The sequence below is a fragment of the Callorhinus ursinus genome, unplaced genomic scaffold (assembly GCF_003265705.2).
Source record: "Callorhinus ursinus isolate GAN/ISIS: 27379988/994484 unplaced genomic scaffold, GSC_fseal_2.0 scaffold15, whole genome shotgun sequence".
Taxonomy (NCBI): Eukaryota; Metazoa; Chordata; class Mammalia; order Carnivora; family Otariidae; genus Callorhinus; species Callorhinus ursinus.
In genome coordinates this window covers 6,687,950-6,714,800 of record NW_027397077.1, presented here as the reverse complement: position 1 = coordinate 6,714,800, position 26,851 = coordinate 6,687,950, and the positions used below count along the sequence as shown (strand labels likewise).

Sequence of the window (26,851 nt, the reverse complement as noted above, 5' to 3'; positions counted from 1 at the left end):
CGCCCCTTCCTGAGGCCGCCCCATCCCCACAGCCTCCGACAGGAAGCCTGGCGTCATCCTTAACTCCTGCCCTTCACCCCCGCCTCCCCGCTACCTCCTCACTTGGCGCAGGCACTCCGTCCTCACACACAGACCCCGGACTTCACTCCCTGGCCTCAACACCTTCCAGAGCAGCCCCTACCCCTGGAATGAGCCCACACCTGCGTCGTGGCCCACAGGGTCCTCAGACTGCACCCGTGCGACTCCTTGGCCTCATTTCCCATCGCTCCTGGCCTGGTAGTTTCCTCTCTGGCACACCCGCAGCTTTCTATCCCGGGCCCTACTGGGCTGCTGCCGGCATCCCTGCCTTTGCGCTCTGTGCTCGCTGCGGCTTCTGCTCGTCCGGGAAAGCTGCTCAGGCAGCGCTTATGAACGTTCCCCTCCCATCCCTGTGACCTCACCAAGATCCCATGGTCACTCCTCTGCCAGCACACGTGCCCCTATTTCATTTTCATTTTCATTACAGGACTCCCAGACTTCCCCTGGGGTGGGTGCTCAGAGGGAAGGGATGTCTGGACCCAAGAGGCCGGCGGGCATCTCCCTGCTGGAGCACGGCGAGATACTCGGGCGCCCTCTGGTGGGCACAGGCTATCCCAGCACTCCCGGCCGAGCGGGCTGAGGGGCTGCCTCCCTGCCAACACCCCCTGCCAAGCCCCATCTGTCCTGCCCACTGCCCACAGGCCTGCACGCACCTTTGAGGGTCTTCCGAAGGTGTGAGAGGAGGCCTCCCAGGCGCTGAAGGTCGAAGTAGTCTACCTTACCATTATAGAACACCTGGGGCGGGATGTAGGCCTCTGCGAGGGCGGGGGGGGGGGGGGAAGGGGGGGCGCGAGCCAGCAGTGAGCCAGGCAGGAAGACTCACTGAGAAGCCAGCCCTCTACACTGCTTAGCACTGAGGGGACCCCTGGCCTCGGCCACCCACCCGCCCAGGCACACAGCATGGCTTCCCCGCCCTCCACCATTTCAGGTCAGTGTCAGCAACGGCACGGGCTGGGATAAGGGGGGCATTCTGGCTGCGCTCACATTCAGAGAGGACCCTGCCCAGCCCTGTGGATATCCTGCAGTCCCAGGCAAGCGCGGCTCTCACTGACCCTGAGGACCCTGTCCCCCACAAACACAGCCCCCAGCACCTCAGAGCCTGCCCACGGCGTCCTCTACAAAGGACTGCAGAGGACTGGATGGGCTGGGACTGAGGAGAGGAGCCCGGAATGGGCAGGAACTTGTGGGGACAGAGTGAACATGGGCTTGGCACTCCTCCAGTGTGGGGCTCCCACTGCCCGCTGGAAAAGCCACCCATCAGGAGGAGAGAACTCAGTGGGGCAGGAAGCCGGGGGCAGCTCCATCCCCACCCCACCGCCAGCTCCGCACTCCACACCATCACCAGGGGCAGCCCTGCCCAGCCTCTCTGATGAGGCCTGGCCCCACTCACCCTCACTGAAGGCGGCACGAGGGTTTGAGGCTTTGTATTCATCCCAATAGTAGCGCAGGGCAGAGATCAACCGGTGCAAGAAGCAGACCATGTACTCAGGGGGGCAGAGCATGGGCATGTTCTGCGGGCACAGGCCACAGGATACGCCTTTATGCCAGCCCAGAGCCAACTCACTCCTCATCTGAGGCCGGCCCTGAGCGGAGCACGGAGAGCAGGGCAGCAGAGGAAGAGCAAGACGAGGTGGGGACGCGGCAGGCGGAGAGGTGCCAGAAGGCTGCAGACCCGTCAGCACAGCCAGGGGTCCACGGCGGGCTGGCCTAGTGGACACTTACCCCCCGGCCACTGGCATTCTCCTGTAGAAACTTTCGGAACTTGGTCAGGAAGATGTACCTAGAAGCTTCACCCTTCGGTGCAAGGAAAAATGAGCCTGTAAGAAGCTGGTCCCAGAGTGGACTAGCTCAGTGCAGCCTGGGCCCTGCCATGGGAACCCAAGCCAGTGCCTGCCCTCTGGGCTTCAGGGTCCAGGACCGGCCCCCTTCCCTGCCAAGGACCCACGCAGGGGTCTGGGAGTCACTCACCCCGTTATCATCTTTATTGTTCAGCAGCAGCTTCAGGATCTGGACCTGTAGTTCTTCCACCACTGGGGGCAGGGTGGGAAACACGACACTGAGCCCTTCTCAGCCAGGGCCTTGCCCTCAGGCTCCCAGGGATGGGACGGGATGGCAGGTTTGGATTGGGTTCCACTCCCAGGGTCCCACAAGCCCAATCCAGACCTGGTCACTACCAAGGGCCCCCCAGTACATACACACACAAATCCTCCACCCCTCCCCAGTGCCCCGGGTAGGGGGCCGACCTTCGATGCGCTTCTTGAGCCTTTGGCAGCCCCGTTCGTAGGCACGCCTCCGCACGCGCTCCTCAGCCGTCTCATCCTTCACGTCCTTACTGTCTTTGCCCTGGGCAGGGGCAGGGGATGGAAGACAGCAGGGCTCACCCAGGACTTAACCGGGCCTGCTTCAGACAGGAGACCCCCGCCCCCACCCCACAGACTAGGCCAGGGAAGGGGCCTCACGTGCTCAGTGCCAGGTGGCTCAGATAGTCTGGGCCAGCCCTCACTGTGACCCTGCCTGCCCCTCTCAGTAGGCCCACCTCCCTGCCGGAGCGGTGGGGCCACCAAGTGGTGGGGATGAGCTCCTGCAGGCCAGCCTCCTCCACTCGCAAGGGGCTCTTGATGTAAAAGAAGACAACGGACCGGAGCACGTCGAAGCTGGTGGTTGTCAAGGGAGAGCTCTGCTCGCCAAAGGGTGAGCCATCCGCCCTCAGGCGTTCTCTCTGGGAAGCTGTCCCCTAACCCGCCTATCTCCTCATGTGCCCACCATGTTCTCCCACCCTTAGGGGTACCATCGCTGCTATAAGCCCGTCTCCCCTGACTCTGAGCCCTGATGAAGAGCCATGGCTGTCAAGCCCGCTCAGCCCAATTCCCAGCAAGCGATGACAAAGGCTTGTCATGGGAGCTCAAGACTGGGGCACAGGCTGGAGAGAGGGCCTGGCGGTCTCCCCGTCTCCCAGCTGTGCCTGCCTCCTGGAGGCTGAAGACCCCAGACAGAGCAGACAGCTACCTGCCCAGGCTTCTCCGCCAGGGCCTTCCCCGCTGTGACACGGTCCTCAACACTGCTGGGAAGCTGGGAGAGCAGAGTCCTACACAGTCTTGTAGGAAGCCCCGCCACGGGACTTGGATAAGGAGCAGTGCTTTGGCTGCAGAGGTCAGGCCCCAGTGAGGCCCCCACACCTCCACGTGGTGCCAGTGTCTGCAGCCATCTGGTAAGCCCTGCTCAGGCTGGCCAGGGCCCCTTGTTCTACGCCCCTGCTCCGCAGACAAGATGCTGGGAAGGCTGGGTCCTGGAATAAGGACTCACGCACTGGGTGGCTCCGGTCCCGAGCCTCCCTGGGGACCCCTGGCCAGAGGTACACTGCCCTCCCTGGCCCCTACCGAGCCCAGAGGACACCACACATCTGGCCTGCCTGGCGGCAAGGGGAGGATACAGGACATTGCTGAGCAGAAACTTGCGGGACTTCTCATGCCTCAGGATGGCGATGGTGAGCCGCAGGTAGTGGATCTGTAGGGAGGGGGTGCTCAGACTGGGCGGGGCTAAGGCCCAGAGGGCTCAGGGCAGGGGCAGGTGCTCCCACCTGTAGGCCCAGGTCCGGGACGATGGGTGAGAAGCGGTAAAGCCGCAGCAGGGACATCATCAGCTGCTTGAGGCAGTCCTGTACCTCGTAGTCCTGGGGGAGAGATGCCGCGCTGCACGCCTGCCCAGCGGAGGCCAGGCGCCAAGACAGCCGTCTGTGGGTCCTTTCCCAAGCCCTCCCTGCACCTCCCCCAGCTCGGTGGAGCCTGATATCCTGACCCAAGGCCGGAAGTCAGGAGCCTCACCTCCATGAAGAGCCACAGGAGATCGAGGACCTGACGCACCACGGACTGAGCCTGTGCGGGGGTGCCCGCCTCCACGACGCCACGCAGGAAGCTCATGAGCACAGCCTCTACCAGGTATACTTTGCGCTGCACCAAGGGCGGGCACGGGTGAGGCAGCGGCCCTCTGCCCCACTCAGGGCACCCCTGTCCTGGCACGTCACCAAGGCCACAGGCACAGATAGACTCCCGGGCTCACTTGAGCAACCCCAAGACAGAGATAAGCCCTTTGGGGTCTGAGTGAGACACAGGAAGGCACCGCCCCAGAGCTCCTCGACGCTTCGCACACACAGTTCCCTTAGCCGGTCATGTCATTCCCCGTCAATCTTCTAAGACCTCCCCCGATACCCTCAGCTGGAAGCATCTCCTCCTCCCCTGGGTGACATCCTTGAGGGCTGAGGGCTCTGGTCACAGGGCGCCCCAGCCAGGGTATGGTGCCAAACCTCACGCACCTCAGCTCCCCAGCCCCTAGCACAGGCACTCCTACCACAGTCTGCCTCTGCCCCTCCCGGACGTGCCCTCACCAGGAGCGGCGCGAAGCGATGGAAAATGTGGGCCAGCGTGAGGAGGACGGTGGGCTGGCCTTGCAACTGCCACTCGGAGCTGTCCTTCTCCACCAGCCGGCCTTCCTGCGTGGGAGGTGGGGGGGAGGGACGGTGAGGGGCAGAGGGCTGCAGAAGGCCCTCAACTCGCCCGGCCAGACCCCAGCTTACCACAGGGTCCAGCTCCACGCTGAGCACTGCCCGGAAGCAGCCCAGCAACTTCTGTGCCCGCACCAGGTCAGCATGTGGCGGGTCCTGCAGGGGCCGGTAGCCTGCCACTGGGTAGGTGGCACAGAGTTAAGCCGCCAATACCTGGTCTGGGGCTCAGACACCCCCCACCCCTCTCCACTGAGACCCCTGAGGAGGGGCCTGGGCCCCAGGGCAGCACTGGGAAGTCAGAGTGCCTGGCACGCTCTCCCTCTGAGCTCTTCCTCTGTCTCCGCGGGCCCCAACTTCTCCTGCCGCTTCCCGTCCTCCTCTGTTCCACACGGACCACAACGGTACCCACCAAATGAGGCTACCGCAAGAACCATGCTCCTCGGCACCCACCTAAGCTGCACCCTCCTCTCTGCTCACAGCAGCCATGGCCCCACCACCAGCCCAGAGAACTCCTGTGGCAGGAAGCCCCTCATCCCTTGCTTCGAGAGCTTCCATGCAGTCCAGACTTCTTCCCAAAAGGATATCGCAAGGGACGGCTGCCAAAGTTGAAGGCCACGGACTCCTTGAAGGAGAGGCTGATCGCTGGGAAGTAGGCCATGCCCAGGCCCCTGGACAAGTTCTCAAAAGCGGTGCCCAGTGACACGCCATTCCTGGAGCAGAAGGGAAGGCCTGTGAGCCAGTGCTAAGAATGATGTAGCTGAAACGAGCCAGGGAGCCAGACCCTGTTGCGGCTGTCCACCCCCAGGATACCACAGTCGGCCTGGCCCCCTTGTGGGGACTGGGAAACTGAGGGCAGCTCAGGGAGGCCCCAGAGGCCAGGCCTGTGGGTAAAGGCAGGAGACTCACAGGCAGAAGGACAGGGTGCCATCATCCAGGTCGATGAGGCAGCTCACAATGTCCCCCGCTGCCCATGCCTGCCAGGGGAGGAGGTCTTACAGATGCACAGAAGCCCAGAAGCCTGCCCACTCTGCCCCCCGCAGCTGTGTCTGCACTACCACGAGGTGACCGTAAGTACAGAGGACCTGAGTCCTTGCCCCCTGCCCCCCAACCCTGTGCCCTACAGTCTCTCGCGGCTGCCCAGTGATCCCAAGCTGTGAGGATGGACACGGGCAGGTAGGCTACAGGGGTCTCGGCCCTTACCTTGCCATAATTCGTCGTGGTCACATTCCACTTGCGCACCCGGTTGCCATCATAGGCATAGGAGTTGTGTGTATCTCCAACCCCCTCCTAAGGAGGAAGTGTCCATAAGGTCCAGGGGGTAGGTTAGGAGCAGGGCCAGAGCCCACAGGCCATCAACCTTGGACCCACAGAGCTCTAGAGAAAGAGGCCGATGCTCTACGACAAGGAGAGATTGCCTGGGCTGGGTAGCCCTAGGATGGGGTGGGTGGCCCTAGGATGGGGTGGGTGGCCCTAGGATGGGGTGGGTGGCCCTAGGATGGGCTGGGTGGCCCTAGGATGGGCTGGGTGGCCCTAGGATGGGGTGGGACGCATTCCTCCTCCAGAGGGCAGTCTGGGTTACAGTCCAGAGCAGACCTCGCACAGGCCGGTGGGCTGCCTGCGCCCCGGTGAGGCCTGCAGCAGCAGCAGGTCTCCCTGGGAGGGGGCCTCTCCCACACGTACCTCCTGATTGAAGCGGCAGTTGATAGTGCACCAGCCAATCTGCATGAGCCCCTGAGAGGAGATGAGCACCTCGTAGACCCATTTCCCTGGAATAAGCCAAGTCAGGCCTAGCAGGTGAACAAAGACTGCCTCCTGCCTCGGACGGGGGCCCACAAATCCCCTCCCCACGACCCGGGCCGCAGCAGAGCGTGGTCTCACCTTTGTACACGCACGTGGTAGAGCGGATAGTACCAAAGTTGCTGTGTCCGATCACCTGGGGGAAGAGTAAGGATGGTCAGCCTTCTCTCCAGGACACAGAGTGCCTCCCCAAGGGGGAAGGGCCCCATCCCCAACTCAGGTGGTGTTGGTGGTGCCTGCCTGTCATGGCCAATACTGCACTGAGCCTGAACAGGGTGGGAAGTCCTAGGCCTGTGTCAGAAGGGATTCTAGGTAAGCAGCATGACAGGAGGGGGTCATGGCTGTGTTGGGAAGAGCTTAGGGCCGGAGTCGCATCAAGAAGGTTTCAGGGCCGTGTCAGGAGGGTTTGGGGGCTGAGGACTCAATGAGCCCATCAGGAGGGGTTTGTGGCTATAACCCCATAAAGAAAAGGTAAAGAGACCAAGGCCCCATCAGGAGGAGCTTGGGGATGTCAGGAAGGGCTTGGACCTGGGGCCCCTCGCCTTGCGTTCACTCACCCCCAGGAGGTCATCGTCCACCAGAAGAAGCCCCTCAAAGCCACCTGTGTGGTCCAGGACCACAGTGGATGGGCCAAGCCGGCCTTCAACCTGTCCTGAAAAGGAGAGGTAGATGTGGGGTTGGGCAGGGCACAGGGTCTGACAGAATGCACAGAGGGCACGCCCAAGGACCCCCAGAGCCCAGCCTGGCTCCCCTAATCCCATTCCAGACACTGCCACATACCCTGGCTCTCCTCATCCTCATCTTCCACATGTAACAGCTGGTCCAGATGCTCTGGCAGGTTCTGGAAATTCAGGGGTTTCCTGGGGGAGAGCAGAGGCTGTGAGGGGCCCAAAAGTCCTTGAAACCAGCCAGATGACACTAAACCCCTCTCCTGCTCCCGTTTCCTCTGAGCTTCAGACAGTGGCTGCCCAGACTCCAGTAAAAGCATTGTGTCTAGTCCTAGATTCTGGCATGCTAGGGGCCAGAAGGCCGGGTTATCCACTAAACTAAAAAGTACTAGTCTAGTGTGGTGCACTGCAGGACTTAAAAGAAGAGCCCTCCTTCAGCCTTAATTCCCTCATCTGTAAAAAGGGAGCAGCTGCATGTCAGAGAGGCTGGGAAGATTCCAAAGCATAATGCATGCTCCCTGCATGGCCCATAACCCGCCCACCCTCAAAGGGGGCTCTGTGCTAATTTGCCTGGAAGAGAAAGGCCGGGAGAAGTACTGATCCCCAAGGTGGCCCGTACCAATGACAGCTAGGCTGGCCCTTGACCCCAGGCCTGTGGTCCCAGCCAGGGAAGTCTGTGCCGAATGAGACAGGCCTTGGGAGGATGAAGGGCTGAGCCCTCTGAGCTGCTAGCTGGCTCTGTCCTGTATCCACCTGTACAGGAACAGAGCATATGGCCTGCCTATCCGCCGTCTGCTCCAGCCACAGAGGCTGGAGAAATCTGAGTGGCCCCCTTATCCTCCCAGTGCACATGCTCACAGGAGAAAGGCCTCTGCCTGATGCTGGCCAGCTCTGTCCTGAGTACAGCTGCTAAGAATAGCAGGGAGTGGGGTGGCAGTAATTAGCAGGGCTCGAGTAGAACAGAGACTGGCGCCCATCTGGGTCCAGCCCACAGACTGCTGGCACCTACTCTGCCACCTCTGGTCCCAGCTCCTTCCCCACTCTCTGGCCAAGACGGTAGGCTCTGGGAGGGGACAGAGATGGGCCAAAGCACCCACTCTCTGGCAAGGTAGCGTCAACCCAGCCTCAGGAACCACATGCCCCCCTGCCGTGAGCTACTACTGAGCTGTAAGAGGTAGAGACGCACAAAGCCTCCTCCCCATTCCCGTTAAACCCCAAGCCAAGGCCAGGTGGTGGCCATGCCATGGGGTGCCCCACCAGTAGCACGGAAAGTTTCAGCCAACCCCATCTCTGAAGACCCCAACAGGCCCAGGGATAAAGGCTTCCATCATGGCAGTGCTCATGGGCCCCCACTTGGGAGGGCTGCTCTGGGTTTGTGCTTGCTCTGAAGAGCAGTTGGGGAAGCCGGGCTGAGACTCAGCACTGCCCTTTGGCCAACCCAGCACTTGTCTGCCCTTTCTGGATCGCCTAGGTCCCGGCCCAGGGCTCTGCATCCACACAAGCGCTGAGTGATGGCCCCACCACCTGCTCTCCCTCCTGGCAGCCAGAGAACCAGTGACAGCACGACCATTTCTGATATCACATGAGGCAAGGATCAGATGGCCTTGGGAACAGGCCAGGACTGGGGCTGGCGTGGAGGTGGGCAGTGGCCCTCCACAAGTGGGAATCCTATGGCCACCGCAGCCACTTAAATGGAACAGGTGACAGTGTTGTCCTTTGTGCCTGCCCAGAGAGCAGAGACCATGGAAGACAGAAGAGCCCAGCTGGCCAGGGGGCTGGGATAAAGACACCCATGCCTCACTGCAGGAAGGCAGAATCCATGTGACCCTTTAAAGAAGGAACCTAGCAACAGTCTTAAAAGTGATTGCAGTTCAAATGCTCCAGCCGCATGATTCCAACTCTCGGCACCTCTTCACAGCACTGTTTACAAAAGCAAAAGCCCCTCCAAACCAGGGGCAGTGCTAAAGGCTACAGCAGACCCCAGGCCCTAAAAGATGCCCATCAAGATTAATTCAGAATTCAGAAACAAAAAACCACTCAGGGGAAAACGTTTAATGACAAAGATAGGATCTAAACTTCCGTATACTTTTGGAGGTGAGGGACCTGTCCACTAGCTTGATGGGTTTCACAGGTTATCTGGACTAAAACTTACTATATTTTCCCCTTTAAATACATGTAGTTTATCACATGTCAAATATTCCTCAATAAAACTTTTTTTTTTTTTTTTTTAAGAACTGAAGGTGGGGGTGACTGTGTGGCTCAGTCAGTTAAGTGTCCGACTCTTGGTCATGATCTGAGGGTCATGAGATCAAGCCCCATGCATCGCAGAGTCTGCTTGAGATTCTTTCCCTTTCCCTCCCTCACTGCCCCTCCCCCCTCATGGGCTCACTGGCCCATGTGCTCTTTCTCTAAAATAAAAATAAAATCTTAAAAAAAAAAAGAATTGAAGATGACAGAAGTTTTAAAAAATTTCTACACAGCATAATCCAAACTACAAACATCACAAGATAAGAAAAACAAAAAGAAATCATCCTTAAGCAGTCATGTCAGAACAACAAGATAACAGATTTTTTTCTTCTTTTTCTTCTAAGTTTCTGCTCAAGTGCACTTGTAACTTTAATCTGGACTAAGCTTAAATGCACTCAACTTGCAGGGAAAAGAGGCTGGTAGGGTCTGTACTTTATAGGTTCAGGTGGAGGCTACAGAGGACCGGGATGGGACCGAAGTGTGGGCAGCGGCACACATGGACCAGATGCTGACTGTGGAGTAGGGGTGAGCTGCTATCCTAAGAACTGCATGTGCACCACCTCCCTAACCTCCACAACCCCCTCAGAAGGAAGGTACTAACCTGGCCAGGGGAGAGGAAGAAACAGAGGCTGGAATGCAGACTCTCTGGCCAGAGGTCTCACAGCCAGGAGTGGCAGAGTGAGAACAGAACCCAAGCCAGTCTACCCAGAGCCTCTGGTCCGGTCCTTCGGAGTGAGGGGCTACCCACAGGGCCATACCTGCTGGTGGCTGCAGTGGGCACATGCTCAGGAGAGGAAAAGATGCGGTGCAGGTAGTCATTCAGTAGTTTCTCATGCACGATGCCTGTGCCACAGGGGAGAGGGAGAGAAGGGTCACATGGTCAGTGCGGGTCCCAGACTGTGCTGGCCCTCAAGGCCCCTGGTCCCAGGCCAGCTGAAGAGGAGCTGGCTCACAGGTACAAGGGGTGCAGCAGGGCCTGCAGCTTATGAGACCTGGGGCTTTACTGCCTTTGTCTTTTCCTTCTCCTTCCCTCAACACAAGGAGCCTCCTCCCAGCCCTGCCAGCCCTTACCTGTGACCCTGGACTTCTCAGCATCTGATGTCAGCCTATAGCTCTTGCGGGAGAAAGACGTGCTGGACCCCTTGGACGCCATCCTTCATCTCTTGCTGGCAGCCAGCAGTCCTGGGGGGCTGAGCCAGAGGCAGAGCTTGTCTATTTGAAGCCAGCCAAGGGCCCCCATAATGACCTCAGTTCTGGGGTGGCAAGAAGGCCTGGGAGCAGGTGAGGCCAGGTGCATGCACACTCACACACAAACCAACCCCAGGGTACAAGAGAGCAGGGCCTCCCAGTTCCTACACAGGAAGGGTGGATAGGGACCCCACCATGTTCCAGGGTTCAGCACAGGGCCTGACAGTACAGGTTTGTTGCACCAAACTAAATGTCTCAACCCCAAAAAAATGAGACCCAAGTGTCCAAAGTGAGGTGGCCTAGAGACAGAGAAACCCTGTTTCCTTCTCAGTTGTAAGCCACACCGGGTCTAGCTTATATCCAGTAGAGAGAACCCTACACCACCTTTCCCTAAGTGTGGTCCATCGTCCAAGGACTTGGTGCCATCTCCAGCTCTAAGTCCTGCTGACACCCAAGGCCAGGATCTTCCCTGCTCTTGTCCACAGGCCTGCTAGTTTTCTTCTTCCCACTCGCACGCCCAGCCTTTTGCCCATCAGAGCACCACCCTTACCCAGTCGTCATTGCAGACCCTGCTGCTCTTCCCACTGCTGTCTACCCCACATATGTCATGGTGTTGCTGCAGCTGTTTCAGAAGATGCACTAAGTCGCTGGTGACTGCCTCAGTGATCTGGAGCTGTGCCGTCCAACACAGTAGCTGCTAGCCATGTACAGCTATTTACATTTGAATTAAAACTTAAAAATTAAAAATTCAACTTCTCATATTAGCCACATTCCAAAAACTCAGTAACCACACATAGTTAGCGGTTACTGTACTAAACACTGAAAATATAGAACACTCCCATCATCACAAAGTTCTATTAACACTAGTCTGGAGCCTGGCCTTCTAGCACTGCCTTCGACTGCACTCCCATCTCCGCAGCCCAGTTCCTTATCTCACCTCACACAGGTCCTCTGTTCCTACCACACACTCTTGCCCATTCACAGACTGCACCACGCCTGCCCCTGGGGAAGGTGACTGTCCCGCCTTGCTGCCTACGCCTACGACGGGCCCTCCGCGGGCGTCCATGACTGACCGCTGCCCATCTCACACCAGAGGAGGTGCGGGGCAGATTAGACCCGGTCACTCATTTGATCAGCAAACCTTCCAGACATCCACTCCGGGTGTCAGGTGCTGAGGATCCAGGTGATAGGCGGACTTGACGTTGCTCAGGGATTCCCTGCCACGTCGATCCTGTCCAGCCCCGCCGAGGGATCCGAGCTCGGAACGGAACCGACCCCATCTCGGAGCCCAAGGACGTAGAGAGCAGCGCATGTCTCCCCCAAGTCGCCCCCGCCCGGCCCCAAGCTCCGGAGGATCTTCCAGGCCAGCTCTAGCCCGGAGTCTTGCGTCACAGGCTGCAAGCCCTGGGCGGCGAGCACCCTCACACTGGGCCGGCTACGGCCGGGAGGGGAGCCGCAGGGACCCGCCCCGCTCGGAGCCCAGCCGCCCCTCACTCACCCCCAGCCTCGGCCGCGGCGCCCCGGCTCACAACACCCCCAGCCTCCTCTACGGCGCCTGTCCAGGGCCAAACCGCGCGCTTACCGCGCACGCGCATCGGCTAGCGCCCGGCGTCCGCGCGAGAGAGCCCCCTCGCGGTTTCCAGCCGGGTGATTGCCGGGTGATTCCCGGCTTGGGCCTCCACCGACAGCCCAACCGCCTCCGACCCCCGCCTGCGCAGAAGAAGCTACTAGCCCAGCCGGGTCTGAGTACTACGTCCTAACTGGGAGCCCCAGGCCGCTTATCTCAACTCCTACCCCTACGTGGAGGCTGGGCCCAGAGATTCCCAGAACATTTGAAAGGCTACCGGCCAGGGTCCCTGCTACCTGTCACTCCCACTCCCATTCAGGCCAGACAGGTCGCCTCGCTTACCTTTCCTGGGATGGCAACTGTGACTTGGTGAGGGGAGCCTCTCTGGGCTCTGCTGCCAGGGGTGTGGGCTGACTTGCCTACAGCTGGAGCTGATAAGTCAGCAAAAGGGGCAGGCTGCTTTGAGGCTGGGTCAGGAAACATATGCCACTTTACAGGGAAAAGCTGAGGCTCAGAAAAGATTAGTATCGCACCACCCAGGGGCTGGAACCCAAGCCTCTGGCACCAAACGTGCCCACACCACTCTTCCCTTCAGATCAACGTAAGCCGCAGAGGGTTTCCAACCCCACCCCAGGGCACATCAAATGTCCCCACAGAACACCTGCCCACTACATAGGGCAGGGGCTAACTGTGCCAGAGTAAGGACCCTTGCATTTCACCCAGGGGACCTGAGGCCTGGCTCCACCCCCATTCCGGCCACTGGGTCTCAGGTCAGGCTCCAGCAGGCCTGGAGTGGGGGTGTGGAGGCAGAGCCACCCAATCCTGTAGGGACAGGTTTCACAACTTCCCGGATAGGGCTGTGGTGGGTCACAGTGCAACCTCCAGCCAGGAGGATGGGGTGGCTCCCACTCCTGCTGCTTCTGACGCAGTGCTCAGGGGCCCCTGGTGAGTGCCGCCCACCCTGATCCCCATTTGCCTTCAGGAAGGGGTCACCCTTGGGCCCATCCTGCTATTCCAGCCAGGAGCTCACTTTCCTACTGGGCATGGAGCCAATGAATGCTCTTGGCTTCTTGTGCAGAGCTGGGCAGCCCCAAGAATACATATGGACACTGCTTATTCAGGCCTGCATTAGAATGTCTGCATTAGAATTAGAATGTCTGCTGTAGCATTGAGGCACTGTGGGAACCGCATAGATGCATGCGCACATGCAGGCAGTTATCCCTCAAGAGCCTAATCTAACCCTCTAACCTAGCGTATGCCCTACTGCTGATGGGAGCTCAGGCGTGGAGTCAGAATGCCCGGGCTGGGCCTCTGCCTGGGTAATAGGACAGCTCTGAGCCTTAGTGTTGCTGAGATGAAATAAGCTCCACAGGGCAAGCACCATCACTGCTCTCATTATACTGTCGGTTTTAGACCTGAGCCTAGTGCCTTGCCTAGTAAAACTGACCACTGGTGATAACTACCATGTCTGACCCTTGAACGTGCCCACAGGGTCCATCCCAGAAGGCTTGTAGCTTTGATCCCCCGCATGAAGTGTGGATGTGCCGATATAAATGCACTTGACATGCACGCCCACCCCCGCAGGGCAGCGCTCGCCCTTGAATGACTTTCAGGTGCTCCGGGGTACGGAATTGCAACACCTGCGACATGCAGTGGGGCCCGGGCCTTGGCAAGAGGATGTGGCAGATGCTGAGGAGTGTGCAGGGCGTTGCGGGCCCCTAGTGGACTGCAGGTGAGTGACCATAGGACTTAGGTAAGACTGGGAGGCAGGTGAACCTGGGCGACCCTGTGCTTCGTCCTTCCAGGGCCTTCCACTACAATGTGAGCAGCCACGGTTGCCAACTGCTGCCATGGACCCAATACTCACCCTATACTCAGCTGAAACGTTCGGGGCGCTGTGACCTCTTCCAAAAGAAAGGTAAGTGGCTGTGGAGAAGGTGGGCCAGGGATAGGGCTGCTGAGGCCTCAGGCCTTGTTGACAATGGGTTTCTTCCTCCCAGACTATGTGCAGACCTGCATCATGGACAATGGGGTCAAGTACCGGGGCACGGTGGCCATCACCATCGGCGGCCTACCCTGCCAGCACTGGAGCCATAGGTTCCCCAATGACCACAAGTAAGACACCTCCTCTCGGTCCCTGCCCGGTCTGGCGACTGCCCCGACCCCAGCACGCACTTGAATTGCTGCTCTCTGCCCCCAGGTACACGCCCACACTCCGGAACGGCTTGGAGGAGAACTTTTGCCGCAACCCTGACCGGGACCCCGGAGGTCCCTGGTGTTACACGACAGACCCTGCAGTGCGCTTCCAGAGCTGTGGCATCAAGTCCTGCCGGGAGGGTAAGAGGCCCTGGGTCGAGACTGGAGAAACATGCCCACGCCCGTCTACGAACCCACCGGCCTGTCTTTCCAGCCGCTTGCGTTTGGTGCAATGGCGAGGATTATCGCGGGGCAGTGGACCGCACCGAGTCCGGACGCGAGTGTCAGCGCTGGGACCTGCAGCGTCCGCACGCGCACCCCTTTGAGCCGGGCAAGTACGTGTGGGCGGGCGCGGCATCGCGGGGGCCGGGCTAGGGGAGGGCCCAGGACTCCAGGGGCGGGACCCGGGAATACGGCAGGGGCCACCCTGGGCCCGAGTCCCAGGATCTTGTTCGCGCCCCGTTACCGCCCCCAGGTTCCTTGACAAAGATCTGGACGACAACTATTGCCGGAATCCTGACGGCTCCGAGCGGCCCTGGTGCTACACCACCGACCCGCAGGTGGAGCGAGAGTTCTGCGACCTCCCCCGCTGCGGTAGGGCCCGAGGGTGGGGCCTGGGAGGGCACCTGGGAAACGTGGGGGGCGTGGCCTGCCTGCGGAGAGAGGAGGGACTGGGCGTGACCCGGCGGTGGGCCCGCGGGCGTTGGACTCGGCCTCCAACCCCAGCCGCGGTCTCAGCTCCTCCTCGGGCTCCGACCCGTCCATCCAAGGGTCCGAGTCACAGCCGCGCCACGAGGCCACGACGCTCAATTGCTTCCGCGGGAAGGGCGAGGGCTACCGGGGCACGGCCAACACCACCGCCGCGGGCGTGCCCTGCCAGCGGTGGGACGAGCAGAACCCGCATCAGCATCGTTTTGCGCCGGAGAAATATGCTTGCAAGTGAGGTGGCGGGCCGCCGCTGGGGGGCGTACCTTTGCAGCTGGGACGTCAGGAGTGGGGTCCCGGGGCGGGGCTTGATTGAAGGTTGGGGGAGCGCAGGGGGGCGGGGCTCCAGCCGGAGGCTGGCTGGCCCGTGAGCTGCGCCCCACCAAGAGCTGAGAGAAGCGCCCGCCCAGGGACCTTCGGGAGAATTTCTGCCGGAACCCTGACGGCTCCGAGGCGCCTTGGTGCTTTACGTCGCGGCCTGGCATGCGCGTGGCCTTCTGCTACCAGATCCCGCGCTGCGCCGACGACTTGCGGCCCGAAGGTAAGGCCCAAGCTGGGACTGGGAGCTTGCAGCGGGAGGGCTGGGGCGAGAACCCGCTGACGGCCTCCCCCGCCCGCCGCAGACTGCTACAACGGCGTGGGGGAGCGGTACCGCGGCTTGGTCAGCAGGACCCGCAAGGGCGTCCCGTGCCAGCACTGGTCTGCGGAGATGCCGCACAAGCCGCAGTGAGTCGGTCCGCTCGCCCGGCCCCTCCCGGACCAAGGCCACAGGCTCCGCCCGGGCAAAGCCCTAGGCGGCACGCCGTCGCCCCTCTAACTGGAGCCCGGCAGGGGTTTGGGATTACCCTGCTAGGACTTTGCGTCCTCTCCCGCCCAGGTTCACACCCACCTCCGCCCCCCACGCGCATCTGGAGGAGAACTTTTGCCGGAACCCGGATAGGGATAGCCACGGGCCCTGGTGCTACACTACGGACCCGGGGACTCCGTTCGACTACTGTGCACTGCGGCGCTGCGGTAAGCGTGACACTCCCTCGGGGCCCGCCCCCAGCCTCCACCTTCAAGGTCTGGCTCCCTCAACGCAGGTGAACTTGGTTTTTAGATGATGACCAACCACCGTCCATCCTGGAGCCCCAAGGTATGCACTTGTGCCAGGCCTGGGTTGGGGCCTCTTAAGGGCCTCCATCCAGTCGGAGTTTCCCGAGGCCCATTCTATCCCCCAGACCAGGTGGTGTTTGACAAGTGTGGCAAGAGGGTGACCCGCCTGGACCAGCAGCGCTCCAGGCTGCGTGTGGTGGGGGGCCAGCCTGGGAACTCGCCCTGGACAGTCAGCTTGCGCAATCGGTGAGGCACAACTGCCTCTCCCCAAGAGAGGAGCCGAGGGCATATGCTTATATCCTCTGCACTTATGCCTCGGGGTGGGAACCTGTCCCTGGCCTCAGGGGTCCCAGTGAAGAGATTCCAAGTCCAGCCTGTGTCCCAGAACTCACTGTTCTCTCCTAACCTCTACTCCTTCAGGCAGGGCCAGCATTTCTGTGGGGGTTCCCTAGTGAAGGAGCAGTGGGTACTGACTGCCCGGCAGTGCTTCTCCTCCTGGTGAGCCTCCCTTGGGTTTGGGGACCCAGTCCCACCCCCCTGCCTTCGTCTTCCCCTTAGCTACCTTTCCCAGGTGAGCCTTGGGGCAGCAGACTATGAGTCATGACTGATCTAGCAGAACTTCTCCCCCAGCCATGTGCCTCTCATGGGCTATGAGGTGTGGCTGGGCACCCTGTTCCAGAACCCACAGCCAGGGGAGCCAGGCCTGCAGCAGGTTCCCGTGGCCAAGATGGTGTGCGGGCCCCCAGGCTCCCAGCTTGTTCTGCTCAAGCTGGAGAGGTGTGTAACAAATCAAGAGGTGTGAGGTGGGGCTGAGCCTTGTGGGCTTATATGCTGAGCACCCTCGTTCCCATTAAAGACCTGTGACCCTGAACCAGCGAGTGGCCCTGATCTGCCTACCCCCTGAGCGGTATGTGGTGCCTCCAGGCACCAAGTGTGAGATCGCAGGCTGGGGTGAGACCAAAGGTAAGAAAGAGAACACCGTGCAGGGGCATGGACTACCCCAGGCCAGGAGGCCTAGCCTCAGATCCTACCCAGAGGCCCTCTCCTCCTCCTTCCCATTCTTATCACCGCAGGTACAGGGAACAACAATGTCCTAAACGTGGCCTCGCTGAACGTCATCTCCAACGGGGAATGTAACATCAAGCACCGCGGACGCGTACGGGAGAATGAGATGTGCACTGAGGGACTCCTGGCCCCTGTGGGTGCCTGTGAGGTCAGTGCTGGGCACCCATTCCCAGCTCAGGGAGGGTCCGGGAACCTGCAAATGTACTACTTTATCCCCAAGGAGGCTACTGTCTGCCTTGGCCCAGGGTCCCCTTACCAGTTCTTCCATCTACCAGGGTGACTACGGGGGCCCACTTGCCTGCTTTACCCATGACTGCTGGGTCCTGGAGGGAATTATAATCCCCAACCGAGTGTGCGCCCGGCCCCGCTGGCCAGCCATCTTCATGCGCGTCTCTGTGTTTACGGACTGGATTCACAAGGTCATGCGGCTGGGCTAGGCCCAACTTTGATCCCATGTACTTGGGAGAGGACAGAGCTTCCTGTCAGACATAAAGCTGCCTCTCCTCTTTACACCTCTGCAGGGTGCTTCTTAGCCTCTGCTGGGAAATCAGTTGGTGTATGCCCTTGCTAGGTCCTGGGTGGCTCAAGCCCAGCAGAGCTGGGCTGGGAGACCTCACTCGAGGACTACCTTAGCCTGTAAGCGGGGTGGAAGGGCAGGGCCTCACTAGTTCCCTAGATAAACTGCTGGTAAGAGAAGGGTGGTGTAGGGCAGTTTCTAGCAGAAGAGGCTGCAGCAGAGGGAGCCAGCCTGGTGAGATCCCAGTTGGCCCTGACAGGCAGCAGCTGAGCCTCTCACTGTCCCCTCCCCATCACACTGGAGGTAGGTGAGGTCCTTAAGGTTAGCACACCTAGGGCCTACGGTACTCTGAACCCCAACGGTGAGCCTGGGGTTAGGGATGGCTTGGTACAAAGTACCAGCAGGAACCAGACTCTGTGTCCTCATTTATTATGACCATATAGCCTACATTCCTCGGCTCACCCATCCATGAGGTCCAGAGCCCAGGAATCCTCTCGCCAATCCGCCAGACCCCGGGGCTCACCAAGAGCGAAGTGCGGCTCACGCCAACCAGCTCATGCAGGGAGGGAGGGCTTCAGCTGCACAAGTGCGTGTGCAGCCAGAGCACAGCATTCATGAAGCTGTCTGATTCCACCTCCACTTCCGAAAGTGCATGCGTGCTTTTGGGGTAGAGCAGGAGCCTGTAGTGGTTGTGCAGCAATGTTTAAGGTTGGAGGGCTCTCCCCTGCTCACCTGCCCACCAGCTGCCAGGGCTGTCCTGCTGCACTCACCGAACAGGCACGTGCCGGGCCTTGAGGGCACGGTAATATTCCATGCCCTGCTTGAAGGGCACGCGCTGGTCCCCCTGGCCCAGCATCAGGAGCAGCGGGGTCTTCACCTGGGGGTGTGGGGAGTGGTGGTGACCAGGGCCCGGGGCTCTGGATAGACTGGCAGCATACCAGGCAGGGGGAGGGCTGCCTACCTGAGGGGTATACTTGATGGGTGACTTGTCCAGCATCTCGGCCCACACGCTGAGGTCTGGCAGGCAGTCGCTGCTGTAGGGGAAACCAGCCTCCACCACGCACCTGCAAGAGACTGCACTGAAGCAGCCCCAGGAGCCCTGGAGCCTGCGGGGGCTCCGTGTGGGGGATGAGGCAACACAGAGAAGGACAGGGACCTGTGGAGCACACCCACCAGTCAGGGATGTCGGTGGAGCCCATCATGGAGGCGATGTTGATCACAGGGTTCCTCGCCACACAGGCACCATAGGTCTCAGGGTACTGACCAATCAGGTGGCAGGAGAGAAAGCCACCGTGGGAACCACCCATAAGAGCCACTCGGTCAGCGTCGAAGTGTTCTTCCTGGAGCACCCGCTCTACTGCAAACTACAGGATGGGGCAGAGTGTGCTGCAGCCAGCTGCCTGCCCGAACGGAACACACCCCAACAGGTGACCCTCCAGCCTGTCCAGAAGCCCCGGTCCCTGCTACCTGGACGTCCTTCACATCCTGGTGGCCCACATTGCCGGGAAGGGAGAGGATGCTGTCCTGGCCAAAACCCGTGGAGCCACGATAGTTCACTGGAGGCCAGGAAGGAACCAGACAGGGGGGTGAGCGACATTCCCAGCCCCCTGGTCGCACTTTCACCCCTCTGTGAAGTGGGCCTTGGGGCTGGCTGCTCCACAGACTGTCGAGGCGCAGGGGCCAAGAGATTCAAGGCTGTTGCCCAGTGACCACAGCACCTTCTCCATGGAAGTCCCTGGTAATGGTTGCCAGGTCCAGGCTGCAGACAGGCCTGGAGACTAGGGTGGTACCCGTGCTGCCTGTCCACCCCATCCCCCTCCACAGCCCTACCACTGCTGCAGGGCCCTGCTTACTCACCCAGGAGTACTGCAAAACCCATCTTGCAAAGCATGGCTGGGAACAGCATCCAGGCAGTGACAAAGGATGAATGGGGTCCCCCTGCAGACATGAAGCAGAGAGTGAAAGAGCCAGCCAGGACGGGTAGTGGGAGGGCAGCAGCTCTTAGACCAGATGCCTACCGTGGGGCATGACCACCATGGGCACTTGGGTCTTATCTGGAGGGTCGCTGGGCTGCAGAAGGATTGCTTCAAAGTCCAGGCCAGCTGCAGGGAAAAGGCAGGAGTCAGGAGAGCCAGAGCCACTGCCCGGGGCTTCCCAGCCAAGGCCTGAGCCATAGCTGCAGGTCTGGGGCTGACTGGTGAAAGAAAGATCTGGTCTGAAACACCTGGACCCCAGGAAACTCCTGTCCTAGTTAGGGAGCCCCACTCTGTCAGGACAGCATTCTGGATGAGATGTGGTCAGAGACTTCAAATAAGGCAGTGTCTTTGGGCCTTGGTTTCCCTACCACAGAGCATTTGGCTTGGTGATGCTCAGCCCTGATACCCAGAGTAGGTGCCCACATACCCGGACACTACTCCCCAGGAGCATGCACAAGTGGAACAGAGAACCCCCCGGATGCAGGGAAGGTGACCACAGATGCTGTGTGCTGGGGAACTTGGGAGGTGTCCCTCTGCCCCAGCCCAGCTCACCATACTGCAAGTTCTCTTGTTCTGGGGGTGGCTGCAGTACCCGGATGGCCCAGGAAATGTCGGGAATAGGCTCGGCCTCTTCCAGAGTCACCCACAATACTTCTTGCTCCTTCCCTGCAGGAGGCAGGAACCCAACTTTCTGCCAAGGGGAAAGAGTGTGTCATAGGTGGCCTGGCTGCCTCCCTGCCCTTCCACCTCCGCCAGGGTGGGAGATGGGCAGCTCGCACTATGCTGGGCCTTCTACCCATCTCCACAGGGTACATCATAGACTCCTGTTGTGAGCTGGTATATGCAGAGACACTCACACAAAAACACCCACCCTTTTCTCCTGAGCTTTTAGGCTCTGCTGTCTCCTTGTGCTCCGTTCTGCCAGAGGACCGGGCACTTTCCCAGGCACCCTGTACTTTATAGAGCAGACCTACACCTGGTGGTTCCTCTCCATGGGCGTCAGACCCTTGTGGACCACGCTGGGCTGGGCCCACGTCTTGGCCTCCCACACACTGACCAACCCCAGTCAGACTGAGGCCAGCTGCCTGACCTGGGGAGCTGGGGCTGCACAGAACCCTCACCTGCTGGTCTGGGGCCCAGCAACACTCACCAGGCTTGGGGGCAGGTTGGGCGTGGAGAACTGTGCCACCATGAGGTCCTGGTCAATTGTGAGCAGCTTCCAGCTTCCACCTGACCCCCCTGGAGAAGGCAGATGCCACCACCTTTCCCACCCACTCCCTGCATGGCCAGAGTCCCAGGCCGGCGGCTCTATGCCAGGGTGCCCCTTTTACCCCGAGAAGCAAAAGAACACCCCCAAAGAGACTGTCACAAACACCCCACTGCACACAGCCCTGGGTGAGCCTCCTTAGTCCCTCATTCATCCAGCAGACGCCCATGGCACGTCCACCCACAGCTTCATGACTGCAGTCTGCGGGGGTGGCAACTAGGCCTGGGGGGTTGGAGTGGTGCTGATTCTGGGCTGTGGGGTCCAAGGAGATTCTCCAGCAGAGACCATATGACAAGGTACAGTTTAGCACAATACTTTGGAATCTTGTGGTAGAAGAACTACAGTTAGGGCAGGTAGGGGACTCAAAGACATTTTAGGGGCAGAATCACAGGCCCAGAGAAGAGAAAGATGAGGGAGCCAACACAGGGTTTCTCATGGGCCCTGGGACAGCAGAGTTGCCTCCGCCTGAGGTTTGGGAGGTCGGGGAAGGATGACTCTGGCAGATCTTGGCAAGAGAGAATTTTGTAGGTTTGAGAAGCAGGGCCAGGATGTGCAGAGCAGAGTGGAGCAGGGGAGGCAGTCTGTTGGCTGGGAAGGTCCTGCATGGTCAGGGTCCTTGCGAGACGCAGTGAAGGCTGCAGGACAGTGGTGCAGAGTGGCCAAGGGTGCCACTGCTGCCCCAGGTGCCGGAGCTCCCGTCCCGCCCCCGGCCTGGCCGGCCTGCACAACAGCCCTGCTCACCAGCTGTCAGGGAGCTCACGCTGCCCGTCTGGGTGTCCACAACGAACAGGTCCTGAAGCAGAGGGGAGGCCACATGTAGCACCACAACCCCCAGCCCTCTGGGCCCCTCCCCCCACCTCTTCTCTACCCTTGTAGGGACCCCGGAGCCAGGCCAGGGCTATAAGCAACCATGGCAACGGCTCCTCAGTTGCCACGGGTAGTGGTCTGGAGGCCTGGACCCAAATCCCAGCCCCATTGCCACTTACAGAGGGACCCTGGGCGAGGAAAGGAATGCCTCTGAGCCCCTGAGCTAGCGTGAGGAACAAATGATCTCATACTCAAACAAAAAGAAGCCTGGCGCACTGTGGGTGTCCCTACCCGATCCCTAGGAGAAAGCCTCTGTCCTATCTCCATGGGCTCCCCGTATAGTGTTCAGGGGCCCACCTAATGGCAGCCCCCTGGCCCCCCAGCTGGAAATGCCTGGGGGAAGGGGAACTGCACCTCTGCCTCAGAAAGAAAGGCCAAGGGCTCTGCTGTAGGGCACCAGGGCACGCAGGGCCTGAAGGGGTTCATAAGACCTTGGGCCTGGGCATTCCACCCAGCAGTGTGCATATGCTCTGCCCCAGGCCCAGGGCCCCTAGAGGCTGGTCAGAGGGGCTGTCTCTCAACAGAGGGCCCCTTACCTGCCGGCTTCGCTGAGCTGAGTCAAAAACCACTCTCTGGCTGTCAGCCGACCAGCATCCCAAAGGCAGCAGGCTGCAGTAGATCCCAGAGAAGTTCTCTACAAAGATGGGAGGGCTGAGGCCACATCCAGCAATGGAGGTGTGGGAGGTCAAGCCTATGAGGCAGGCTGGGCTGCTGAGGAACTCCCCCCCCCCCCCCCCCGCCCAGGGCACCTGCAACTGTGACAGAATGGCAGTCCTACACATGGGGGTGCCCTAGGTGATGGGCGGCTGCCTAGAGAGGGGGCCGGGGCCAGAGGCCTCTGAGGGCCTGGGAGAGGCAGAGCTCAAGGGCTTCTGAGAGAAAGCACAGCTGCTCGGAAGAAATGCACTGGCTCTCCTATGAGTTGCTCTCTCTCATTGGGCCCCTGGTAGGCACCTAGTACTGGAACCAAGATGACCTCTGTCTGTCTGTCCATTATGGTGCTCAGCAAAGTGCCTGGCAGAGGGAGCTGAATTGATTCCATTCATTTAACCCTCACTACAATGCTATAAAGAAGACAAGGGCTACCACCTCCCACAGATAATAAATGGAAGCTCAGGGAGGCGAGGACGCCATCCAAGGACACACAGCTGAAAAGGAACAGCTGGGATTCAGACCAGATTCCCACCACTGCATCCCCTCAACCCAAAGAGATAAACAGGCCATAACTTTTCTACAGGACCCCTGGAGCTGACCAGGTGGCCTGAAAAAAGAGACCTCATGTCCTTGGGATGGTCCAGGATCCCAAACAAAGTGGTGAGCACTTGAGACTCTGACCAGAACTTCTCAGCCAAGAGCCACCCACCCAGAGATCCCACTGACTCAAAGGCTTGGATGGGACAAACACTACGGTGGGGGCTGGGGGTGGGACAATGCAGCACCCTTGAGCTTGGAGCCTTTCAAGCAGGACATTCCAACCCTGTGTACTTTCTGAGACCCCTTGGAACAGAGGCTTTAACTGGCCACTGGAAACATGGGGGTGAAACCATCTAAATCCCCTGCCAGCTTGGGCCACTCTGATCTCCGCTGTGGTCCAGCTGACTTCCTTCTCTCAGAACAGTCCCCTGTGGTGACGGCCCCACTCCCTGTGCAGGCTGGGCCTGAAGCTGACCCAGCAGGGAGGGACACTTCAGACAGAACTCAGCACGGGGCTAACAGATGGCAGGAAAACAGAACTGCAGGCTCCACACTGCACCCAACCAGAGACACACCCCTTACCTCCCAGCTGCCGAGGCACGACATCCACCACCACTGAGGTGACCTTGGTATACCAGTCATACTGCAAGAGAACACAGTGGTCAGGCCCACCGGGGGACAGGCAGTGTGCTGAGGGCACAGAGCTCTTTACCCATCCTCTTCTCTGACAGCCCTAGGGAACCTCAGGGGAGGGAGGACCTGAGGCAAGCCTGATGTATTTCCTTTCTGGTGACCTGGACAGATGTCCAAAGGGGCCTATGACTTTCCCAAGGAGCTCTTCTTGGGCAAGGACTAATACTCTGTAACTGCCGGCTATATCCCAGCCCCTTGTAGAGTCTGACCATAGGCATATGAGAAGCAAAGGGAGGAGCTGAAGCCGCTGCCCCCTGTAGACAGAGAATGCTCTTAAGGTGGTGGGTCCTGATACTGCAAAGCCCCCCATGCCAGCACTCTCAGCCTCCAGGTCCTGCCCTGGGAAAACAGGCAGAACTCACACCATCACTGCACCCAGGACAGGAGGTCCACTGAGGGGCCCATGGGGAGATGAAGCTGACCCTTCATCTCTCATCCACCATCCCTTCCTTGTGCTGACCATGCCCGCCCTCCTCCAGCTCACCAGACACAGCTGGCTACACTGATGATGGGGGACCAGAGATGGGTACCGCAGGTAGACGATGCGACATTGGTCTGGGCTCAGACGGGGAGAAGACACAGCCAGAGAGTCATCCGAGAGAAGCTCTAGACCAGATGAAAATGTGAGCATCATGCAGGCTGGCAGGGCCAGTATATGTCAGCAAAGCACAGGTGGGCACCAGCACTTACCACACTGACCCCCGGTGAGGTCCACATTGTATAGGGCTGACCTGGAACCACCAGAGAGACACTCAGCTTCAGAGCCAACCTGAGCTGCAAGGCCCCCTGCCCTGCCCTGCTTCCTCACCTGCGATTGGTGCAGAAGCGGATGCCCAGCCGGAAGGGCTCATGCCACCAGCCTACAAACACCACGCCCGTGTCTCCAGGGGCCCAGAATGCCTGTAAACAAAACCCCGGGGCAAGTGTGAGCAAGGGGCAGCGGCTCAAGCAGGGCCCCAGACTCCAGGAGGGAGGCAGGCCGAGTCAGTGCTAACCTGTCCAGGGGACACACTCTCAGGGACCCCCTCAAGCACAGAGATGTTGCCACTCTCGATGTCCAGCACGCAGAGCACAGGAGTGCTTTTGGAAACCATGTTTTCTCCCCAGTCTTCATAAAACACAAACTGATCCCCCTAAGAACACAAGATACTCAGTGTCCAGCCTGTCTTGCCTCCCCAGTTCTGACAGGCACGATGTGGGCAGGGAGCACACTGAGCCCTAGGCTGCCCAGAAGGGCCTTTATGGACTGGCCGTAAACATGAGCACCTTGATGGCCTGGTCTGGTTTCTTCGGCCTGGCCATCTCATCATCGCTGCCACTGATGTCCAAGGCTTTTGTCTGAAAGAAGGACTCAGCCTTCGGGCGCTTCTTCTCTGCGACATACAACAAGTGTGTCTCCGAGTGCGACCAGGACAGGCAGCCAAAGCAGTCTGGGTGTAAGGAAGGCTGATCAGGGGGAGCCCTGGGGTCCAGCTGCCCCTCCTATCCACCCTGTCTGCTCACCAGCCAGCTGCCTACCATCCTCGTACACAAGCCCATGTTTCTCCAGCACCGACAGGTTGAAGCTCTTGAGCTTCCGGTTCTTCTCCCAGACCTGAGGACATCTGGGCATCAGGTTACCTGCCCCCCAACAGAGCCTCATCTGTGGGACTGAGCCCCCAGTTGCCCACTGCCTGGTCCCATGCAGACTCACCTCCAGGAACTGCTTCTCCTCCCCAGGGCTTGTGCCTCCAGCTTTGCGCAGCACGGCTTTCATGGCACCTGAAGGAGAGTCTCTGCTCAGCAGCCTGAGGAGGACATGGGGTAGCGGATCAGGGTCACCACCCACACAGTCCCATCCTACCCCTTCCTGGCCACAACCTCCTAGACAAGATTCTTGAGACTGGTCCCACATCTACCCCTGCAGCCCTTGTAGCTCCACTATGGCAGTTGGCCTTGCCTCTCCTACCTGGGGCAGAGGCTCTACTCTCCCCAGCCTCCCTGAAGCCCCATGGGCTCTAATCCAGGCCCAAGTTTGGACAAAGCCTCCAGTGCTTATCAGGCCATGTCAATAGAGACCACTTGAGCTCAAAGGGGCAAGAACCTGGCTCCTAGCCTACCTTCAGGGCCCTACCTGCGCCAAGGCACATGGCAGGCCTTCATAAAAGGCTTGCAGATGGCTGTGGCCTTGCCCACAAGCTTCTTCCCTCAAACTTACTCCCCCCGGGTCTCCACACTGTTGCCCGCAGGCCCTGAGAACACCACTGAGTCCCCATCGTGGAACACCAGGTACTGGCGGCAGAATCGAATGTTCTCCATGCGTTCCAGGTCCCTCTGGGTCCACTCTGTGAGGAGAGGCGTGAGACTTAAATTTGAGTCGACCAGTCCCAGCACAGGCTCCTCTCAGCCCCTCAAGAGGAAGGCCCAGCCCAACTCCGCAGTCTGTCTTGATGTTCTGGAAGCACGATGGACAACACTTGGCCACAACTCAAGTCTAGGCCTGAGCTGATGGCATGTCAGAGAGAAACCACTAGTCTGTTCCCAGCACCCACCCCCATCCCAGAACTTGAGGGGAGCCAGGCACGTGTATGGGATTTGGTGAGCGGTGAGACTAAAAGGCCCACACCGTGTATCCCGGTCTCAATTCTACTCCCACACCCTCAACTCATGCACTCAAGGGCACCATGCCACAACACACCGAGCAGCGTCCCCCATACACCCGTATGTAGGGTCCTCTGAGGGGTGCACCCTCCCACACCCACTTTCTCCAAGCCCCGTCTTCCTCCACACACTCGTGTGCACTGCTAAGCAGCAAGCCCTCCACATCTCCTTCCTCTCCACGCGAGTGCACGGCTCCGGAATGGGCCCGCCACTCGATTCCCCTCCATACACACACCGGTGTGCACCGTCCGGTAGCGGCCCCCGTACTGCGTGAGGACATCCGGGCCCAGGCAGGCGGCGCTCAGCGTGGGCTGGCGGCTAAGGCCCCGGTACAGCGCCGCCGCCTCCTCGGGCTCGTTCAGCAGCACCTGCGCAGGGGACACACCAGGGTCAGGCCCGGCCCGGGCTGCAAGGACCACGGGCACCGCGGGCCGAGCCCTCACCTGGCGCTCCATGGCACCTCTCGGCCGCCGGGGCAAGGCGGTGCCTGCTGGCGCCCGGAAGTGAGGCTCCGGGGGGGCGGAGCCAGGAGCGACGACCCTCCCCCTCCCCCCGCCCTGCGTCTGCCACAGCCGCGCCGCGGGAGGGGCGGG

General features: G+C 60.0%; 3 protein-coding genes across 13 annotated transcripts in view; 1 reads left to right on the top strand and 2 right to left on the bottom strand.

Annotated features, from left to right (window-relative positions):
• Positions 1 to 14,044, bottom strand: part of RNF123 (ring finger protein 123) — a 31,466-nt gene extending 17,422 nt beyond the window's left edge. For 2 of the 5 annotated variants that reach the window (XM_073901206.1, XM_073901202.1), the window contains exons 1-21: positions 11,975 to 12,039; positions 10,360 to 10,478; positions 10,047 to 10,131; positions 7,154 to 7,233; positions 6,931 to 7,025; positions 6,455 to 6,509; positions 6,257 to 6,342; positions 5,777 to 5,863; positions 5,483 to 5,550; positions 5,161 to 5,286; positions 4,649 to 4,763; positions 4,460 to 4,564; positions 3,900 to 4,025; positions 3,656 to 3,748; positions 3,509 to 3,582; positions 2,615 to 2,732; positions 2,322 to 2,421; positions 2,047 to 2,108; positions 1,801 to 1,872; positions 1,469 to 1,589; positions 732 to 833 (exon numbers count right to left, since the gene is read on the bottom strand). In XM_073901206.1, the coding sequence (XP_073757307.1) occupies positions 732 to 833; positions 1,469 to 1,589; positions 1,801 to 1,872; positions 2,047 to 2,108; positions 2,322 to 2,421; positions 2,615 to 2,732; positions 3,509 to 3,582; positions 3,656 to 3,748; positions 3,900 to 4,025; positions 4,460 to 4,564; positions 4,649 to 4,763; positions 5,161 to 5,286; positions 5,483 to 5,550; positions 5,777 to 5,863; positions 6,257 to 6,342; positions 6,455 to 6,509; positions 6,931 to 7,025; positions 7,154 to 7,233; positions 10,047 to 10,131; positions 10,360 to 10,441 (1,852 nt within the window). In that variant the 5' untranslated portion in view covers positions 10,442 to 10,478; positions 11,975 to 12,039. Of the gene's footprint in view, positions 1 to 731; positions 834 to 1,468; positions 1,590 to 1,800; positions 1,873 to 2,046; positions 2,109 to 2,321; positions 2,422 to 2,614; positions 2,733 to 3,508; positions 3,583 to 3,655; positions 3,749 to 3,899; positions 4,026 to 4,459; positions 4,565 to 4,648; positions 4,764 to 5,160; positions 5,287 to 5,482; positions 5,551 to 5,776; positions 5,864 to 6,256; positions 6,343 to 6,454; positions 6,510 to 6,930; positions 7,026 to 7,153; positions 7,234 to 10,046; positions 10,132 to 10,359; positions 10,479 to 11,617; positions 11,755 to 11,974; positions 12,040 to 12,385; positions 12,634 to 13,910 lie in introns of those variants that run through there. The other 3 variants (XM_073901204.1, XM_073901203.1, XM_073901205.1) reach the window with 3 other exon arrangements.
• Positions 12,655 to 17,614, top strand: MST1 (macrophage stimulating 1). Of its 3 annotated transcripts, none has more exons than XM_073901222.1 (18): positions 12,655 to 12,988; positions 13,628 to 13,775; positions 13,849 to 13,961; positions 14,044 to 14,158; positions 14,244 to 14,380; positions 14,454 to 14,574; positions 14,715 to 14,833; positions 15,010 to 15,178; positions 15,355 to 15,485; positions 15,568 to 15,670; positions 15,822 to 15,958; positions 16,044 to 16,079; positions 16,165 to 16,285; positions 16,460 to 16,537; positions 16,670 to 16,816; positions 16,896 to 17,002; positions 17,113 to 17,252; positions 17,380 to 17,614. In XM_073901222.1, the coding sequence occupies exons 1-18, from the start codon at positions 12,688 to 12,690 to the stop codon at positions 17,539 to 17,541; spliced, it is 2,385 nt and encodes a 794-aa protein (XP_073757323.1). In that variant the 5' UTR covers positions 12,655 to 12,687; the 3' UTR covers positions 17,542 to 17,614. The 3 variants fall into 3 exon arrangements, with proteins under 3 accessions (XP_073757323.1, XP_073757324.1, XP_073757325.1); XM_073901223.1 differs by having other exon boundaries at positions 12,859 to 12,988; positions 14,454 to 14,570; positions 14,715 to 14,846; XM_073901224.1 differs by lacking the exon at positions 15,355 to 15,485 and having other exon boundaries at positions 12,859 to 12,988; positions 14,454 to 14,570.
• A 420-nt stretch (positions 17,615 to 18,034) lies between these two features.
• On the bottom strand, positions 18,035 to 26,760 carry APEH (acylaminoacyl-peptide hydrolase). 5 transcript variants are annotated; one of them, XM_025885338.2, is made up of 22 exons: positions 26,702 to 26,760; positions 26,494 to 26,626; positions 25,816 to 25,942; positions 25,312 to 25,405; positions 25,122 to 25,212; positions 24,885 to 24,991; positions 24,614 to 24,751; positions 24,427 to 24,518; positions 24,309 to 24,349; positions 24,103 to 24,224; positions 23,508 to 23,568; positions 22,268 to 22,365; positions 21,606 to 21,657; positions 20,748 to 20,836; positions 20,150 to 20,288; positions 19,640 to 19,723; positions 19,479 to 19,559; positions 19,089 to 19,177; positions 18,795 to 18,985; positions 18,583 to 18,685; positions 18,392 to 18,498; positions 18,035 to 18,301 (listed from the first exon to the last, which is right to left on the bottom strand). In XM_025885338.2, the coding sequence occupies exons 1-22, from the start codon at positions 26,711 to 26,713 to the stop codon at positions 18,196 to 18,198; spliced, it is 2,157 nt and encodes a 718-aa protein (XP_025741123.1). In that variant the 5' UTR covers positions 26,714 to 26,760; the 3' UTR covers positions 18,035 to 18,195. The 5 variants fall into 5 exon arrangements, with proteins under 5 accessions (XP_025741123.1, XP_025741122.1, XP_073757322.1 ...); XM_025885337.2 differs by having other exon boundaries at positions 24,885 to 25,048; positions 25,137 to 25,212; XM_073901221.1 differs by having other exon boundaries at positions 25,137 to 25,212.
• Positions 26,761 to 26,851: the final 91 nt, after the last annotated feature.

Coding starts and splice junctions, on each gene's coding strand:
- APEH (XM_073901220.1), bottom strand. CDS start 26,713: ATGGAGCGCCAGGTGAGGGCTCGGCCCGCGGTGCCCGTGGTCCTTGCA. Junction 24,752..24,884: donor AACCAGACCAGGCCATCAAG/GTGCTCATGTTT, acceptor TTGTGTTCTTAG/GGGGATCAGTTTGTGTTTTA. Junction 24,350..24,426: donor CGCTTCTGCACCAATCGCAG/GTGAGGAAGCAG, acceptor TGGTGGTTCCAG/GTCAGCCCTATACAATGTGG.
- MST1 (XM_073901222.1), top strand. CDS start 12,688: ATGTCCCCACAGAACACCTGCCCACTACATAGGGCAGGGGCTAACTGT. Junction 12,989..13,627: donor GCAGTGCTCAGGGGCCCCTG/GTGAGTGCCGCC, acceptor CCACCCCCGCAG/GGCAGCGCTCGCCCTTGAAT. Junction 17,253..17,379: donor CCCCTGTGGGTGCCTGTGAG/GTCAGTGCTGGG, acceptor TCCATCTACCAG/GGTGACTACGGGGGCCCACT.